This window comes from Cryptomeria japonica, chromosome 8 (genome assembly GCF_030272615.1).
Source record: "Cryptomeria japonica chromosome 8, Sugi_1.0, whole genome shotgun sequence".
Classification (NCBI taxonomy): Eukaryota; Viridiplantae; Streptophyta; class Pinopsida; order Cupressales; family Cupressaceae; genus Cryptomeria; species Cryptomeria japonica.
In genome coordinates this window covers 482,252,775-482,272,802 of record NC_081412.1, presented here as the reverse complement: position 1 = coordinate 482,272,802, position 20,028 = coordinate 482,252,775, and the positions used below count along the sequence as shown (strand labels likewise).

General features: G+C 40.6%; 1 protein-coding gene across 3 annotated transcripts in view; it reads right to left on the bottom strand.

Annotated features, from left to right (window-relative positions):
- The window catches only part of LOC131077288 (3-isopropylmalate dehydratase large subunit, chloroplastic), a 249,189-nt gene that overhangs the window by 82,125 nt on the left and 147,036 nt on the right, over positions 1 to 20,028 (bottom strand). Inside the window, exons 11-14 of one of the 3 annotated variants that reach the window (XM_059209670.1) lie at positions 6,034 to 6,088; positions 5,629 to 5,760; positions 4,237 to 4,284; positions 3,986 to 4,144 (exon numbers count right to left, since the gene is read on the bottom strand). In XM_059209670.1, the coding sequence (XP_059065653.1) occupies positions 3,986 to 4,144; positions 4,237 to 4,284; positions 5,629 to 5,760; positions 6,034 to 6,088 (394 nt within the window). The remainder of the gene's footprint in view (positions 1 to 3,985; positions 4,145 to 4,236; positions 4,285 to 5,628; positions 5,761 to 6,033; positions 6,089 to 20,028) is intronic. The other 2 variants (XM_059209671.1, XM_059209672.1) reach the window with 2 other exon arrangements.

Sequence of the window (20,028 nt, the reverse complement as noted above, 5' to 3'; positions counted from 1 at the left end):
CAATTTGCATGGTCTTTATACTTCTCATGTTTGATTTCATGTTATTAGATGAGTGGAAGAAATGTGCTTGATTGATGGTGGAATTCGTATATCCATACTACTAGCAGTTTGTTGATTGCAGACTTGCCTTGTGTAGTCAACTCATTCAGCTTAAGCTTAACTTCAATTGTCGCTTCTTCATTGATATGCATCAACCTGATGGTGTCTATGCCTGCAGTGATGATTTGAACATCATAAAGCTTTCCTTCGAAGATCGCACTAACCTTGTGGAGATGGTCCTGTGATGTCAAAACAAGACTTAGTTAGAATTTCATCAAAGATCATTCATTGTTTTTACATTCTTAGTGTTAGGATTAGATCCTTTCCTCGCCCTCATCTTTTTCCTTTTTTTTCAAATCAAAGTTAGTAAGAGCCTGTGTTCCAACAATATTCAAAGCAGATCAGACATTCAATCATCAAATGTAAGTCCCCTTGTGATTCCAGCAAATCACATCATACCACAGAGAGCTTATCCACACGTAGAGATCCTACATACAAGAACCTTGAAGTCATCCCGATTGAACGTTTTCGCGATATCTTCAGCATTCGGAGACTTTATTCAAAAGAGGATAAGGTACCCTTGGGTATTTTATTCTGTGTTTGATAGTGTACAAAATACACATCAACACGTCTCCAGTCTGAAAATCTTCCAAGTCCCTTTGAAGATTGCACCATTCCTGTGAGGTTGTGAGCTATTCTGGCCAAGCAGGAATTGGTTATGTTGAATCCATCTACCCGCATATCCGTGTTGTTAGTTTTAGATCTCCTAAACCTTTCATTTTGCTCTTTATTGCGTAATTTGAGAATCACAGCAGACCAGTTTGTTGCAAATCGTAAGTCCCCTTGTGTTTCTAGCAAAAACACATCAAACCACTAAGTAGTCCCGCAATCAAGACCTGACAAAAGAAACCTTGAGGTCGTCCCTTTTGATCAAACCAAAAACAGCATTAGGGACTTCCTTATCTCAAGAGAGAATAGGATACTTAGTTGGTCATTCTATTCTGTGTTGGCCGTATGGAGTTTGCAGCAATGCGACTTCAAACACGTCAACAGAACCCCAGTGATAGGCTAACCTTGCTAGAAACCAACTGCTCTTAGGAAGGGGAGATTACAATTTGGGAGTGGGGAACCCAATGAGGTTGAGGGGTAGTCTTCCCCATGGGGTTCTAGAGGCAATGCCCCCAACAAGGTCAAGGGCCAATGCACCTTGTGGAGGTTTGGGAGAAATGCCCTCAACGAGGTCAAGGGCAGCTCCCCTGGTGGGGGTTTGGAGGCAATGCCCCCAACAAGGTCAAGGTGCAGCACCCCTCGTGGGGTCCGTGGGTAGCCAAGCCCAAATAAGGCATTTGAAACCTTTACCACCGATGAAAATCACATTTTTTTTACTCTAAGCAAGAAAAAAAAATATTTGCAAGTTTTATATCAAAAAATTGCTACAGGTTTTTCAAAAACAAGTTGGAGAGTTTTTGGGTGAGTAACTTGCTTGACGTTTTGAATCGAGAGTACTTGGAAGTCAAAAGAGTGTTTGGAAAGTTTTTCAACACTGGTACGTAGCAATACTTGTGATCGCACAACATTGAAGGAGAGTTTATTGTGAGAAAGGTTGTTTATTGGCTCATGTGGCATCTGCTAATTGAGGTCAGAAACTTGGTTTTGAGTAATGGTGATTAATTTATTTCTATTGTTGTATGAAAATTCTGATTATATTATTTTATATAAAAAATTCTCAGAGTTTGATAAAAAAATATCTTCTATTAACATAATTTAATAATCTTTGTGAAATGAAGTTGCATTCAACAGTTGGGGATTGAGAAAATATTTTCTGCTATAACTATTTTGACATTGTGCCAAAATATGACTACATGTAAACTGTTTGATGAAATGCCCATGCAATAAAAATTGTGCAAATTGCAATTTTGATGAAAAATTCCCCACACTTAGAAGGACCATGTTTGGGATTGGTTCTATTCCCTCCCACACAACTCCAATCATTCTTTCGATGAGTTGGCCCATGCCTTTATGCAACACTTTCAGGTCAAGATTGGCTTGCAAGTAAATTTCATAAACTAGTACACTATAGGTATAATAGAGTGTCAACAAAAGAATAACAAATTTTGTGGTCTACTACCAATCTATCCTTTCTTAAATCTCTTATTATCTTCCTAACAAGTAAAAATGTGTATTTATAGGTAATCTATTGCCCCTATCCAAGATAATACTTTGCTTCAAAATATACATCTTTTCCTAAACTATAAATACAAGAATATAAGATTTGGCTATGGAATTAGCCACCTTAGAACAAGGAGCTTCAATGAAAGCACAAAGAAACCAACAATGAGAATAATTTTATTCTATTAAAGGATGCAAATGATACAAGACTCTAGATTGGTTTGGATTGGACTGCTTGGATGAGAGCTACAAGCGGGGATACACCACCAAGAGATGCAAATGTACAACCAATGTGGGATAATAAGGGATGCAGTCACATATGTACACAACATCTCCACCAAACTAGGATGTACAAGGCACATGATGCAAGTACAACCTACCTCAATAGATACCTACCTAAACAAGCTTATTCTATGATAGTTGCACATGATGCAATAAATTTATTAAACTAGATGCAAAAATAAAATAATGCATTAATCTAGCCCCTTTTTTTATTATCAGTTTTCTTACATTCCCAATTCCAATCCAAGCCATCTGCAAATTTCTTTTTCATATATTCTTATTTCCAATCTATTCCAAATCATGCCAATTTCTTTTATTTTCCCCTCAAACTAGGTTGACTTATAATGGAGAGGATAGATATTATAAATGACTCTTTATTTTCTACATACTTTTATTTTGTCATAACAAACATTTACATATTTTCCTTGTGCATTTCCCTTATAGATAAGGAGCACATATTAGAAACAAAGATAGGGGCATAACCACATATATCCATTTTCAGAATCCTCAAAATTTCAATTATTTTAAGCAATTTACTTTAGCATATTATACAATATAGTGTCATAAGCCTACTTAAGTAGGAACAAAATGTAGAGTAAAAAAATACACACTCTGCAATTCGTACTCTATGTAACACATTCATTTTGGTGTCCATTTATCCAAATCTTCAGCCCTTCACTACTTGTCACGATGCCAAGTACCCCAACACTCATCAATTTTTTATTTTTGTGCATTCTACTAAATTTGTTTAATGCCTATACCATCTTGGATGCTTAACACAATTGCAGTAGTGAAATATTAATCACTTTAGTCATGATAGTGTTTGTAGTATTTGAATTTTGAACCATTTTAAAATGATCAAAAGTCAAAACCTATGACATTTTTTCTTTTTAGAGTAACATTCATTCACATTGACTTGTTAGATTAGCAATTCCAACCCTTAACCTCTTCATTTAGTAAACTTCTCTTCTCAATTTCAAGAGTTTTATAAAATTTTGAGGCAGCAATTTGTTGAAGTAATTCTCTAGATTCTAAATATTCCAGCCTATTCTCATGAACATCTCCTTGTGAAGCTATCATTTCCTTTCTTTCGATACCATTCCTCTATAGTTTGCTTCCATTACCCTTATTGCTTTGTTACTTAATTGCTCCCATTATTCTCATGTTATTGCTTCAGTATTCCTACAACTCCCTTTTAATCGCCACCCTAACAACTCCTTCAAAAACTAAACATGTAGCCTTACACCATATATATACATGTTCTTTTAATTATTCCTATATAGTTTTAGTAATACATTATTAAAAATGTTTTCTTTATCTGTATTTTGGATTCATTCATACAGTCTATTTGTTTTCCTCTTCAAGGACCATGTGGCAGGTCATGAAAAAGAGAAGCTAAGAAATGCCGCACTCTCTCACTCACAGAAAAAACAAAAAATAAATTATCATTCATATGAGTTCATTAACAAATGTCCAGCAAATATAAATCACAGACCTGAGGTTCATTCACGCGGGCATACGTATCTCTAGGCCCCCCCATGCAAGCTCCACAGTTAGGACTTGCTGGGGTATCACAACCTGCATCCTCAAAAATCTGGGCACAGGTCTTGCCATTGGCTCCTGGTACAGGAATAGTATAGAGATCCATCCACACCTGTGCCAATAAAATCGCAGGCAAAAGTATACCTTCAGTATAGAGTTATTATAAAGAAAATAACTGAATTGTTAATATAAGACATTACAAACCTTTTGAGTGGCAGGTACTAAAAAGGTCGGCACTTTGACCTTTTGTCCCTGGGACAAAAATAGAAATTGATTAAGCCAGAAAGATGAGGATACAAAGGCTAATATATAATATAATAACAAGTACAATATATAAAATATTAACCTCATTATCCAAATTCAGCCCAATTAAATATAGGATCTCAGATTTGAAATGTGTCAAAGACTAAAACCATCCTACATACTTATGCATACATATGTACACAATCACATGCATGTGTGCACACAAATTCACACACTTGGATATGTATACATTCATGTGTATACATAGTCTATGCATTCACGTACATAGGGAAAGAAGTTCAAGAGATGAGTATGGTCAAAAACACATTCAAATACAAAAGAAATAAAGTTCAAGAGACAAATATGGTTGAAAACAATTTGCAATTTGTCCAAAGCTAACTTCCTTCTAAGCTATATTCCAAGCCGAGATTCTGACACTGACTGCAAAGTTTACACATTCTAACACAATTATAAAATAGTAATAAAGATACAAAAGTGATGTGGGTACCTGCTCACAAGCCATTTTAGAGTACATTTACTGAAATCAACAGTTCTTCTAGACAACATCAACCAAAAAGCCTTTACCACATACTAAGGTGGAATATCTGCTCTATTATTATTAAAAATCAAATGGCAAAATAATTATGGGAAAGTATGAATGTTCCCGTTCACAAAACATTCTATAGTACAAACTTGAGAAAGACACAGTTACAAGACTATTAACATTCTTCCTGGAGATAAATTTTCCACTTCTAGAGGTGATTCAAGATGACACAAAAATGCACACTATGTAGTTCTATAGCTCTCCTAAAACAAACTTTACAATTTGTGGGATCCCTCATTAGTGTGCCACGAAGGATGAAAGATGGAACACAATAAATGTAACTTCTAAAACTTACAAGTCTTCGTAGATCAAATTTAATATTTCATGGATAAAATTTTAATCTTTTTCTAATTTTCTGTGATGTTAAATTTCTTGTAGAGATCTTTAAATTTAGGAAACATAACTTATTATACTTTATAGAGAATAAAAGATATTTCATTTCTCATTGAAAAGAAATTTGAAAACATAGCCAAATTACAAAAAGTAGACATGATATACAATAAAATTTGTCCACAGTTATTTAAATGATTTTGTAGCATTTACCTTATGTAGTACACCTACTCCGTATTTTGAAATTCAAAAAGATCTGATAGCACTATATGTTAAAATAGAATTAGTCATGGTTTAAATCTTTTCCTGATCTATGTTAAAACCTCAGATGTTGTGTTAATCATATAATAAATATATAAAAAACCTTATTTTCAAATGCTGGAAGCAAGACTAACAATTTATACAGATTTATAACCTACCGAAGAAGAAAAAAGTTTAGCAACAGACAAAAAGTCTTCTGTCTTTCCACCAGTGCATGAACCAATGTAGACTCTATCTATCTTAACATGCCTGCATTCCCTTGCTAATGCACGATTGTCAGGTGAGTGAGGCTGTACCACCAGTTATAAAGAATAAGTTAACTCCAGTGTGGACAAGACCAAAGGCAATAATAAAAAGAAACAAAAAATATTTGTGAATTCCTGTAAATGGGAGGATAGAACAATATTGATGAACTTAATTACCCACGAGTCCATAAAAGAACAAAATGTGCATGTCATTATATTATCATATGAATTTTAACATGATTGATTTCAAATTATACTTGACGTGAATGCTCTCTCATGGCAGCACACAAATGGTTCTCACAAAAAATAACAGCTCACCTTTGCAACTAACGGTTCTAATTTGGAAACATCAAACCTATATTCTTTGAAATATCTGCAAGAAATAGATGCAATATACGAGTAAACATTAATTCTGACCTTAGATCAAACACATTCCAAGAAAAAATAAAATTGGAAGTTATGAACTTCAAGAACATAAAATACACCATAGCAGCTGATGAAAATACAGCCTAGTAATAATACTAACATAAAATAATTGCTATACACATGGGTCCGTTAAACATGTAAACGGGAAGGAAAATCAACTATCTGCAATCACATAATATCATTGATATTTGAAATTTGAATAATAATAATCAGAATTATTTCCAGCCATACCAGTGTCATTGATTGGAGATACTATTAGAGTGTGAATCATAAGACCACTCCTAGCCTGAGAGTATGAATCATAAGACTAGTCATAGCCTGAATGGCTGGAGTCTAGCATACTAAACACGCCATGACCCGGACAAGATGATATTTCTTGTGTATTGCATGTCAACATATCCTGGTCTAAGATAACAATCAATTTTAAACCATTCTCTAAAATAGTGTGTATAAGACCCACCTATAGCTTATAAGCATTTCAGGTATCATTCCCAGAGTGAAAGGCAACGAAATTGGAAGTTGGAACAGATATATAGAAATGTGTACAGGCACAATGAATGAGTAGAATTTGATCATATTAAACAAGGGAGATAGATTCGTGTAAACACACAACCGCCATTAGGATCTATGGGTAGATCACACCCCAATCAATAGGGAGATTAAACAAGGGAGATAGATTCGTGTAAACACACAACCGCCATTAGGATTTATGGGTAGATCACACCCCAATCAATAGGGAGATAGGGTCTCATGGAACTTTGATTTTGAAGGATAAATATGTGATCATACAGGATTGAAGCAGCTCGGACTAACTCTATATCTGCTCACCAATCTGAATTTCCTATCATCTGGATAGGCTCTGTTGGAAGAAACATAACAGACAATTCAAAAGCTTTTAAAACTTTAGTTTTAATTTTCTGTAATTATTTGAGAGACTTCAAGGTCGAAATAGTGTGTATCTTTCATATTTCAATGATGATGCTTAGTGAGAAGCTTCATCCTCTATATTGTGTTTGAATATCATTCTGCAATCTCGTGATTATCATTTACTTACCTCCATTTTAAGCTCAGAATTTTCTTGTTGATGTTATTGATATTAGTTACTATGTGTGTGTTTATGAGCAAGTATTGAGGTTAAATCTGGTTTGGCATCTAATAAGCCCATTTACCTTTCCAAATTCTCTTATATTCCCTTTCCCTTATAATTTCCCAAATTATTTCAAGATAGGGGAGATGGCATAAATCTGGAGTTTGCTTCATAGGAATCTCATATTCTGAAGTTTTCCATCCTGGTAAATAAACTGTGAGGCACATTTAGATGAATCAGATAGTAAGGCTATTTTTAGATGTCAACACAACTATAGTTTTAAAATTCATAGTGTTCCACGGAAACACGTCCCCCCTCCTCAAGCCCACGTCTCTGTGATGGGGAGACACGGACATGGCGTCTCCTGCCGTTCTGCCACCGCCTCTACCATTGGTGCTCCACCGGAGATGCAGAGATGTCTCCAAGGAGTCTTGGAGACGCCATAGCGTCTCCAAGACTCCTTGGAGACATCTCTGCATCTCCGGTGGAGCACCAATGGTAGAGGCGGTGGCAGAACGGCAGGAGACGCCATGTCTTGGAGATGTCATAGCATCTCCAAGACTCCTTGGGAGACGTCTAGGCGTCTCTTGAGGGGTGGGGAGATGTGCAGGAGTCTCCCGTCCAAACATGTCAAAAAGCGTTTGAAATTTGTATTTTTTTAATTTATTTTGAGCAATTTTGGGGGGTAACCCTACTTTGAAGTGGGCCCCACCCCTTCCCCGAATGCAATACAAAACCCCTAAAACTATTGATTTCATTCACATTTCTAATTCTGATTTTTTTACCAGCTAGCTGAAGAAGAGGAGAAAAAACTTAGAAAAGAGTGATTGAAGGAGTGAAAAGAGTGAGTGCAAGTGTAGGAGGCATGAGGAGCAAGAAGAAGAGGAGGAAGAGGATTCTACAACATTTTGGAGAGATTGTTCAAACACAAGGTAGGTTATTTCCTGTTTTTGTTTGTTTTATTTTTTGATTTTCAATTTCTTTATTGTTTAAACTTGTTTTTTTTCATTCATTTCAAAATCAGATTTGATGTTGAATCTTGAGGGCAAAATGATGAATGAATCATTTCATCATTTTGCCCTCAAGATTCAACATCAAATTTTAAATTTTGTTCTCAAAATTGAAATTTCAAATTTATATTATTTGTTAAACTAGGCTGAAGTTACATGTGATGAACACAAGTGGGCCGCTGAGAGGGGGTGAATCAGTGGTAATAAAAAAACTTGAACTTTCTTAAGAGATTAAAACCTTAACAATTAAGATAATAAACCTATGAGCGGAGATATTCAACCACATTAACACACACACATAAAATGCAAGCCCATAACACAAGATGTACGAGGAAAACCCAATGTGGGAAGAACTTCGGTGAGAATAGCTGCTGGAGTCTACTACTCCAATCCAGCCTCACAAATGAAACTGATTACAATGTTAAGGGCACCAACCCAAGGAGCACCTACTCAAAGGAGCACCTACCCCTGGCTTTAAGGGCACCAACCCAAAGGAGCACCAACCCCTGATTTGAGCACCCACTCAGATGACTTACAATGATTAAATATTCAGATTACAAATAAGCACCTTATTACAAATGAAATTTTGTAACACCTTACTGCTGCCCTGAGATAATATCTCACTAATGCTTCATCTCTGCCTTCTTGTCTCTTCAACAACTCTCTTTATTCTACACACTTTGTGTGACTAACCTGCTCTATTATCTGCCACAACACACATCTCTTTGGTTTGTGATCTTTTCTCTTTGTCTTTTGCTGTCAACCCCTTTTGCCAACCTTCTGTCCTCTGCTCTCCTCTGCACACTGCTCTCTGGTTGCAGCTCAATCAATCCTCTTCATCACAGTGTATATAACTCACTGTGTTATATACTTAGGCTCTGCACTCTCTGGTTTTTCTGCAACTCTATATTTCTCCTCTTTTGCTCTGCAACTTTCTTCAATTTGCAACCCTGCAGCTACCTCTATCCACTTTTGTGTCTACACTATTGGCTTTTCTGAATGCTCTATCTCAATTCAATACTCTCTATTCTCTACGTCTGATAAAAGCCTTCTTTTCCTTTTTCTTTTTACCATAGCTGAATAACCTTCTCTATTTTGACCACCGTCCACTTCTTCCTCTATCAGCTCAACTGTCTCATCTACCACTATCAAATCTCATTAAACCTTCTCTGTTCAGTCAGCTCTGTACATGCAAGATTTTCATTTTTGCCTACTCAACAATCACACCTACCCCCTGGCAAATCTCATCATTCACGGCATGTACAAGATTTTCCCTCCAAATTAGAATTTAAAAATAATTATTCTCGAGCTCCCGAGAAATCCCATCTACATATTGATTTGATCCTCTATACAGATTTCTTAAATAGGTAGCTGCCATTAATAAACTTATCCCTTTTGTCTCTTGATTTTTCCTCTGCGTACAGATTACATCTCTGATACTAGATTACTATGTTTAGTAATCTTTGACCTGATTTTTTTCCTCGAGCTCCAAAAATGCTCTGCAATTGGGTCGCTATAAATGCTCTTCATCTCCTCTCAGAACAACTCTGATTGGATAGACAACAACTTCATTTACGTCCACCATCTCTGCAACCAAAGGACTGTAATCTGTTCTGCATGTGCCACGACATCAGTATCTCCTTCTGAGTTACTGAGTCAGCCACGGTCAACCTCCCCAAGCGGACACTTCAACAATTTGGTTGCGTCTATGGCTTCAAAATCTTCGTTTAGGTCAAATTTTTCAATTGGGCAAATTTCGCTGAGACTCTATGCAGCTATACCGAACTAAACCCCTGCGTGGTATCACAATCCCCTTGGCGGTTTGTATGAACCATCATGCAAAACCGCGACAACAAATATCCCTTTTTGCTATATCGCTGGCGGTTTTCTCACGAATCAGCGAAGTCACTAACATCTCTCCCCGTGGTCACGTTTTCTTTCACACCGTGGTCAATCTTTGTCGATGTGACAGTTTCCGTGTCACATCGACATTGGTATATCTCTATGAGTTTAACTAGCCGACAAGAAGCCAAGTGAGTCATAGCGAAAGACCAAGTCATACCAACAGAGAAAAGCTTCATCGGCCAGACATTTTTCTCATTACACCGAAAAGAAACTTATATCAGCAAGACAGGATGAGAGTCATATCGAACTTGGAAAATCGGCATAACAAAGGGGGTTCTATATAAACCGAAACCGGTCATATCGAAAACCAATGTCTCACCGATCAAGAAGATACATCGCCAGGACATGTCCGTTGTCACACCGAAAAAGGGATTGTTAGGGGTCAATAACACATGTTAGTTTATAGTTGGTTTGGGTGTTTATGTTTTGTTATGTATGAGTTGCCGAGAGGTTCCCGTGGGGTAGTTGGTAGTGAGTGACGGTTGGCAACTTGGCCAACCGTCGAGTCTATATATGGTATGGATGGAACCTCGGCAGATTATGATTGTACTGGCATAATTAAGAATCCAATAAAGATATTATTATTTTGCCATAACTGTTCTGTAATTGTTATTTATGCTTTAATATATGTTAATGTTATTGTGATATAAATTGTTGGTACGTGTGGAATATCTCTGTTTATTTGTGAGTTTACCAGCCTCACCGTAAGGACTAAACATTTTGGCGTCGTTGCTTGTACGAACCTGGAGATAACTATGGCTGCAAGCGGAAGGAATTAATGGGCCGACCATTTAACCAACAATTAACTGTCGTAGACAGTGACACACATGAAGAAAGTACCACGGAAGAGGCACGAGAGGATCAGTTGACGACAAACTTGGTAGAGTTGTGGGACGTGTCGGTCATGCAGTACGTGCAGAGGGAGGCTCAGGAGAGAGCCATCTCTGAAGGCATGGTACGTGGTGAACACACTGTCAACACTCCCGTCTTTGATCTGCTCATAAGTATTCCAAGGTTGCTCGCCAAAAATCTGATTGCACTCCAAGACCAAAGAGAGGAAACTGCACAGGAACTCCATCACCAACAAGTACTCCAAAGGTACGAAGAGCAGAACTGTAGGGGGGAAGAGGAAAGGGATCCAAGCTGACGCCGTACCCCTGACACTTAATGCCCCCCTACAGCCCAACAAAGACAAACGTACCACTACCACCAAGGGAACCGTATGGAGATCCCTCCGCATAAAAGAACAGGTCGAGCGGAGACAACGGCTAAGGGAAGTTGTTGATTCAAGGAGCTCTGAGGAACGTAGCAGAAGTCGGAGTGTGAGTCGGAGTCGTAGTCGGGAGAGACAAAGACCGTGTATGTGGAAGGGGTTGGAGGAGGTCGCCAGGAACCTGCCACTTCCAAACGTAGCGGAGGAGGATCTCGCCGACCAGGCCCCACACTTGACGTCGAGTGAAGAAGGCTTCGAAGCCGAGTCGCAGCGCAGCTCGTTGGAGTATTCTGAACAAGGGGAGGAGGCAGTACGGGATTTGCACGAAGAGATCGCCAATATTTTTGAAACGACATTATCCCGCATCAGGAATTTGTCATTGACGAAGGAAACCAAAATATGAGGGTCAGATCTTGAAACCCCGGGAAGGAGGGACTATAGGAGTGAGGGTGACCAAAGCCCTGCAGACAAGGATCCAATCAGGTCAAACGCGTACGGTACCTTCCAGACATATAACACCTTCCAAGCATATAATAACTTCCAAGTGCTGCATAAAACCCTCTAGACAAAAACAATGGCACACACTCCACAGAAACAGAAGCTTCCGAAATTCATGGGCGACGGGTCGAAGGACCTTGTACGACATTGTAAAACATGCATGACCATTTGGGAGGCAAATGGCCAAGACGACCAGGATTACTGGTTGAAGGCATTTCCGGCCACCCTACAAGGAATAGCAATCGACTGGTATACGGAACTGGATGCCCAATATAAAACATCATGGAACAACCTGAAGAAGGCTTTCCAAGAGGAGTTTAAACTCCTACGGAATGACAATGAAATCGTGGTGGAGATTTACAATACCAAGCAGGGAAAAAGTTGAAGTGTGCGAGCCTATAACAGAAGGCTAAGGGAACTGGTCAACAAAATGGAGAACCAGCCGACTGATGGCCTGAAGAAGAGATGGTTTGTTGAACGATGGGTACTATCCCTCAGACGAAAGATGAAGGTGGTCCCTCCGCCCTCGTATGACGAAGCATACAACCGCGCGATGGATATTGATAGTGAAAATAAGACATCCCGAGGGAAGCGTCGGGTGAATGATGGTGATAGTACAGATAAAGACAACGATGGGGAATCCAAGACCGTACAAGCACTCCGAAGGGATATGATGAGGATGATGAAAGAACTAAAGGCCGACAAAGAAAATGGCAAGGAAGGAAAGGAACTATGGTGCACCGACTGTAAGATAGAAGGGCACACTAAGGGGAGTTGCCCTCGAAAAGCCTTATGTGACATTTGCCAAGTAATGGGACATTCCATTAAGGAATACCCGTACAACTTGAAAGCACGGAGCACCCAAGTGCTCTACGCCCAACCCAACCAAGTCACACTGCCAGTGACACCTCTGAAGCCGACAACAAACCCGAACGCCTCTCCTGGAGGGTACCGAAACAACCGACGGGGTAACAACAGGTCCAACAATAACACACCGAGGAGTAGAATTCAGTACGATGCAAAAGGACGACCCATGATCCAATGTCGGAAATGCAACGAATGGGGTCACTTTGTGCAGGAATGTCAAAATGGAGATAATGTGGGGAGTTTGCTGTGCAAATGGTGCGGTTCAGGAAATCATGAGGACACAGAGTGTCCAAAGCAAAAAGGGGTGAATATGCTGGAGGTAAAAGAACCAGAGGAAGGTGTACTGGCAATCACAAGATTGCAAAACAAGAAAGCCACGTATCCTGACCCTCGCATGGAGAAGGAAAGACTCCAGGAAGCCAGGGCAGACATTGAACGTGTGATGGCAGAAGAATGGAGGGCCTCGCATATGGCTGCAAGTACCCCACTTCGGTTGGGACCAAAAAAAACTAGCATTAAGCAAATGTTACAGACCACTATACCCGTATGACTATTCGACCTCCTATAGACCATGCCGCAGTTGAGGATGGCCTTGACAAATGCAGTCGGTGACACCACCTCTGACCAGGAACACCGAACGACGATAAAACAATCTAGTACGACTTCGGTGGCGGAACCTGGTACGGATGCCATAGATCCTATGCTGCTCACCGTAAGCATTGGACGGAAACCTGCTGTGGTAAAGATGGAGATAATGGGGCAGAAGCTCACAAACACCATTGTGGATGAGGGGTCTGGAGTCAACGTGCTATCAAAAGAAACTTGGAGGGGTCTTGGCAAGCCTACCCTCTAGCCACCAACATTCCACCTCGTCGGTGCAGATCACCACGGCATCAAAACCCTCGGGACTCTCATGGCACAAAAGGTGGTGATCGGGACACAACAATTCCTTCTAGACTTCGTAGTCATCCCACTGGAGAGAAAAGCATACGACGCCCTCCTTGAAAGGAGATGGCTGATCATGGCTAGAGCCAATCATAACTGGAAGAAGAATACACTCTCAATCGAGAGTGAAGGTCATAAGTATGTGATTGACTTGAGGAACCGGGTCGTCAGTGAAGAGCTTGTGTCGTCTGACTCCTACTCAGAGGACTCAAACACATGGGAGTGGGGTTCCGAAGGAGATAGAGGGAGGGAACCCAATGAGTAAGGAGTGCTGGAACTAGACAGATGCTCTGAAGATGGAACTAGTTCATTGGCCGGACTCTTCCATTGGCAAATGGAGGACTACAAGGTCTTCCACCCAGAGTGCCACGTGCTGCAAATATGCGAGATTGGGGAATCAAGTGGCAGTACAGAAGAGCAGTCATTTCCCCCGAAGTACGGTAGGTACCAGGAAGGGATGGCACAGGTGGATGACACACCAGCTCACTGGTTTGAACCAGACAAACCTATCAAGTACGAGGAAAGGGATGTGAAAAAAGTCAATCTAGGCAAGGACGAGGACCTGCAGGTGATACTCGTAGGGGATGATTGGAACCCCGTACTGAAGGCAGTGGCCTTTAGGATATTCCTGGAGTACAAGGACGTATTTGCCTGGACCTACAAGGATTTGAAGGGAGTACCTCTAGAACTGTGCTTGTACCGCATATCCCTCGTACCAGGAGCCCAACCCGTAGGGAGGAGACCGTACAGAACGAACAAGAACTACGCGGACAAGGTGAATGAGGAAATCAACAAAATGTTGGAGGCCGGGATCATATTTAAGATGGAGATAGGTGATTGGGTCTCCCCAATAGTCATTTCTCTCAAGGAAGAGGCTAACCAAATAAGGATATGCGTAGACTTCAGGTACCTAAATGCAGTAACAATCAAAGACCCATTTCCAATCCCATTCACGAACATCTTGGAAGAAGTAGTTGGGCACAAGATATACACGTTTCTGGATGGGTTCTCGTGATACAATCAGATAAGTATTGCGGAAGATGATAAACTAAAGACTACATTCGTTGTGGAAGAGGGGGTGTACGCCTACAATTGCATGCCCTTCGTAGGGAACTTCAGGGCGTTCTTGAATGACTGGTCTATTTTCAGTGATCGGGACACTCATCTGAAGGCACTCGGAGAATGTATGGAGAGGTGTTGAAAAGCTAGGCTAGCTCTTAACCCGAAGAAGTGCAGGTTTATGGTACTGTAGGGAAAGCTCCTTGGCCACATTGTTTGTAAAGAAGGCCTAATGACAGACCCAGATAAGATAGGGGTGATCATCAACATGGAGAATCCGATGAATGTAACAGGGTGAAGTCATTCTTAGGCCACATTGGCTACTACTGGAGATTCATCAAAGGCTTTGCACAAGCCTCTAGACACGCTGACAAGGAAGGGAGAATCGTTCGTATGGGGTACAGAGCGGGAAAGAGCCTTCAAGGAACTGAAGGATCGGCTAGTGAGTGCACCGATACTGGTGTACCTGTATTGGAATAAAGAGTTTCAGGTACATGTCGATGCCTCCAACTTCGCATTGATGCTACCCTCACGCAAGTGGGGACGCAAGGACTGGATCACCTCGTTTTTTTTGCCAGCCGACTTTTGTCAAGGGCCGAATGAAATTACAACACAACGGAGAGGGAGGCACTCGAGATGGTGTACATGGTACAAAAGTTTCGCCACTACCTGTTGGCTACTCCGTTCACGTTTTACGTGGACCATCAAGGACTAATGTACTTGGTGAATAAACTGATCATCCAAGGTCAAGTAAGCAGATGGTTGTTGCTCTTGCAAGAATTCACCTTCACCATTATTGTGCGGCCAAGGAAGTCCCATGTGATAGCCAATCAACTATTAAGGATCAAGTCAGGAGAGCCGGTCGAAGGAGTGAACGAGGACTTTCCGGATGCACACTTGTTCCAGATTGCAGTACTACCATCATGGTACAAGAAGATCGACCAATACCTCTCTACTTCCACATTCCCAAAGGAGATGCCTCCGAGGGAACGGCAGAAGTTGGCACTAAAGAGTAAGACTTTCCAACTAATCAATGGCCAGAACCCTAGAAGGAAATCTCGATTCATTATGCAAAACTCCCACCAGAACATCCTTGAAAACTACGAGAACTCCTCCTAGATAATAGGAAACCTTAATTTCCACTTCCAGTTAGCCTACGGGCCTCCAAGAAAGCTAATGGCCACTGAGTTGCTTACTACTGAGAAGGGGACATTATAGTCCGCCCTCCCCGAAATTGTTTGTCCTCAAGCAATCGCAAGCTGGGATGCTGCAAGATCTCCTCATTCTCCCAGGTAGCATCCTCCACAGGTAAGTTCTTCCACTTCACCAAATACTCTTTAATTGTCCTTCTCCTCAAAGAGCGTTCTCGTGAGTCAATGATCTCCTTCAGAATCAATACCAACTATCCTTCCTCATCTAAGGGAGGTAAATCTGAAGAAGCTACAACATTGTGTCCAAGCGCCTTCTTGAGGCATGACACGTGGAAACCATTATGAACTCTGCTACTCTCTGGTAGCTCCAACTCGTAAGCCACTGCACCAACCTTCCTAGTAACTCTGAATGGTCCATAGAAACGTGGCTTGAGCTTCTTTGCTCCACTCTTCTTGAGAGAAGATTGTCTAAAAGGCTGAAGTCTAAGGTAGACCATGTCTCCAACTTCAAATGATCTCTCTACACACTACTGATCAGCGTACAGCTTCTGTTGATCCTGTGCAAATTGGAGGTTGTTCTTTAAAGCCTTCAAAATATCACGACACTACTGCACCATATTCCTAGCTTGAGAGGCTCTACTATCACCAAACATCAAATCAGTAAAGCTAGGGGCCTTGTAACCATACAATGCCATGAAAGGAGACATCCTAATGGACATGTGATATGAGGAATTGTAGCAATATTCCCCTAGATGTAGCCATCTCACCCATGCCTTCTACTGTTCCGAAACATAATTTCTGAGATAGCCTTCCAACCATTTGTTTACAATTTTTGTTTGTCCATCAGTTTGTGGGTGGTAGCTTGTGCTTGGAGTAAGCACTGTGCCACACAAACTGAAAATCTCCTACCAAAAGGTGCTTAGGAACTTGTTGTCCCTATCACTTACAATATTCTTGGGTAGCCCATGCAATCTAAACACTTCACGGAAGAACACATCAGCCACTTGAGCTAGTGATGGCGAAGAAATGAGAAAACTTGGTTAATCTATCCACCACCACGTAAATGTAGTCCTTACCATGAGCCTTTGGCAGCCCCGTGATGACATACATCGAAATACTTTCCCACTTTTGGTTGGGAATAGGCAGAGGTTGCAACAAACCAGCAAGTAGAGTGTGCTCATTTTTGTCAATCTAACAAGTATGACTCCTTGATGTAGTTCAACACTTCATTTTTTAGCCCCTTCCAAGTGAACCTCTCATGAATCTACTAATAGGTCTTGAAATAACCTTGATGACCAACAAGGGGAATGTCATGGAAAATCTGTAGAATCTTCTTTTTGAGCTGAGATTCAAGTAACAGAACGATTCTACCCTTGTAAAGTATCAAACCATCAATCACCTTGTACCTTTCATCTTGAAAAGTACCCTCAATAATGCTGGTTGCAAACTGATTTTTGGCATAATCAGCAAGCAATAAGTCTTTCCAATCAGCAGTAAGCTCACACAAAGAGCTCAAATGGGGCCTTCTTGAAAGTGCATCAACCACAATGTTGTTTTTGCCTTTGACATACTCGATGTCAAAATCGTAAGCTTGTAAATTACTTGCCCATTTCTGTTGTCTTTGATTCAAATCCTTCTGCTGCATAAAGTGTTTGAGGCTATTGTTGACGTCTCTAAAGTCGCGGAAAAGTCGCGGAACTATGACCTCATCCGGCCAACGCTGAATAGAATGCTAAGTATCCTATCCTCTCTTGAGATAAGGAAATCCCTAATGCAGTGTTAAATTGACCAATGAGGAATGACCTCAAGGTTTCGGTTGTCAAGTCTTGACTGCAAGATTACTCAACGGTTGATGTGTTTTGCTGGAAACACAAAGGATACTTACGGTTAGACAGAGTTGGTTTCGCATAGGTTCCCTAAAATCTTACAGTCCTATTTCATCTTATTTGCTTTTAATTGATGCTACTTCAGCTTGACTTGGGGGTTTCTTTTTAATAAAAAAGGGAAAAAGAGGGGGATAAGGATAAAGAGTAAGTAAGAACAGCTAGCTAACTTAACTAAGACAGCATATTTGAACACATAGACGGAAATCTTAAAATAACTAGAAATTACTTTGCCAGCTAATTAGCACAACTAGGTAAAAACCAGTGCAATCATCTAGGAATTTTGAATTTTCAAGCTGCTAAATACAAATGCTGGACTCTTACACCCATTCATTCAAATCTAACAAACGAACTTAGCACAAAATTGGGCTCAGACTAACCATACGGAGGATATAATAATCACCTATTTCCTAATGGTGTGAACCAAGATTTCCATCAAATACATGCATAAACAAACTGTCTAAAAAGTAAATATAGTTGCAGAAATATAAAATAGATGGAGAGGAGCTCAAAATTTACAATAGCTTTGGTAGTTAGGAAAGAACTTTATGTCTGAAAAGTGCATTTTAGATTTAAACAAAACATAAACTTTTAGGAAAGCACTTTTCCCTTCCCGAGGTAGACTCTTTTAGGAAAGCACTTTTCCCTTCCCGAGGTAGACTCTTTTTTCACAAATTCGACCTTGTCGCACAAGTATTCTCCCCAGATATCCCGATCCACTAAACGTTCTACCCGAACGTAGTGCTGGAATCTTAGGCACAACTCGAACAGTTTGGTTGCTTGTGCAATAGGAGGATTAAACATTTTATATTGAATACCCTCTAGGAGGCTATCTACATTCTCCAGCTCTTCTCTCCAGTATGATTTATGATTCCCAAAACACAATATATTTGCCTGCAGCCCACTAGCAAATTCCAGGTCCTCCATGGAGGTGACCTTGGTTTTCAGCATCTCCTCCCACTGTGGTTGTACCTCATTATCTATCATACTACTTTTCCAGCCAGGGACCAATGATCTAAGGATCTTTTCACCAAGATCCTTCACGTTTGACAAAGCGTCATCGCACTTATCTTGCACTTTGTTGATATTATCCTTCATGTCATTCTTCATGTTGAGAATCCAATACCATTCCTTGAAGGTATTGACATCATAGGGATCTAGGATAATATCAAGTGTGGGGATTTGAGTGCAGGTCCAAAATAGCGCCCTTATGAGGGGTAATGCCTTGGCAATCGCCTCATGAGCATTATAACATTCTTTCCTCAGCTTACACATTTTGATAAGAGTGGATTCCCTATGGAGAGCCATTTCTCGCACATCTTTGAAGATTTGCTCTCCCTTTTGCTTAATGCCTTGAATCCATTCCCTGACGGCCTTGGCGGTATCACACACTCCGTCAAATTCAGCTGTGGTCCTTTGTGTTAATGCCAATGGGGGAACATGGGATTCAGCGGCATGTTGCAGTGGCCTCAGCAAGTGGTCTATGTACCCTTCAACTTGCTCAACACGAGCCCAGTACATATCTCTCTCAGAGGTCATTTCGTCGAGTTGTCTAAGCATATTCTGCACGGAATCTCTGAACTCTTCCCTGTCCTGCTCTTTGGTGGCTCGCCCTATTGGGATGGTCGCAACACTGTAATCAGCTAATGCAATCTGATCTGCTGGCTTATCTGTAGGTGGGGTGGCAATATGAGTCGTGTGGTTCCTTTGCTCATCCTTAGTGATCCTGGGCTTTTTCTTACCTTTGGATTTTATTTCTCCTATGCGAGAGAAGATATCCCCCAAGTTAATAGGTGGTTTGACAGCTGCCTTTCACTGTGCACGAGCAATTAGCCAGTCTTGAGGGATGGTCTGTCCAAATGTAATTGTCAGATTCCCACTCTGTTCTTTGGAGGCTTCGGCTAGCTCACTGCCTACCTGCAATTGATCGGTCATAGAAAGAATGGATGCAATATCCAATCCCTTACTCATGGCTGAGTTCTCTCCTACCTCGTTGAACAACTACCAGGTATCCTCCTGTGATGGTTGCTATTCGGTTTTGTCGGGTTCCTGAGTCTCATCCCCCTTTTGTTCTCCCTCAACAGTGGTGTCATCCTTGCTGCCACTATTCAATTGCAATTCATGCCTACCTCCCTATGTGAGCTCATGCTTACCAGTCTCGTGATCAGGTGCAATCTCTCCCTCTTCAGCTTGATTTCTAGGTTCATCGGAGCCAACGACCCTTACCTCTGCTTCTTGCTTACTTTGTGTCTGAGGATTATTTGCCTCG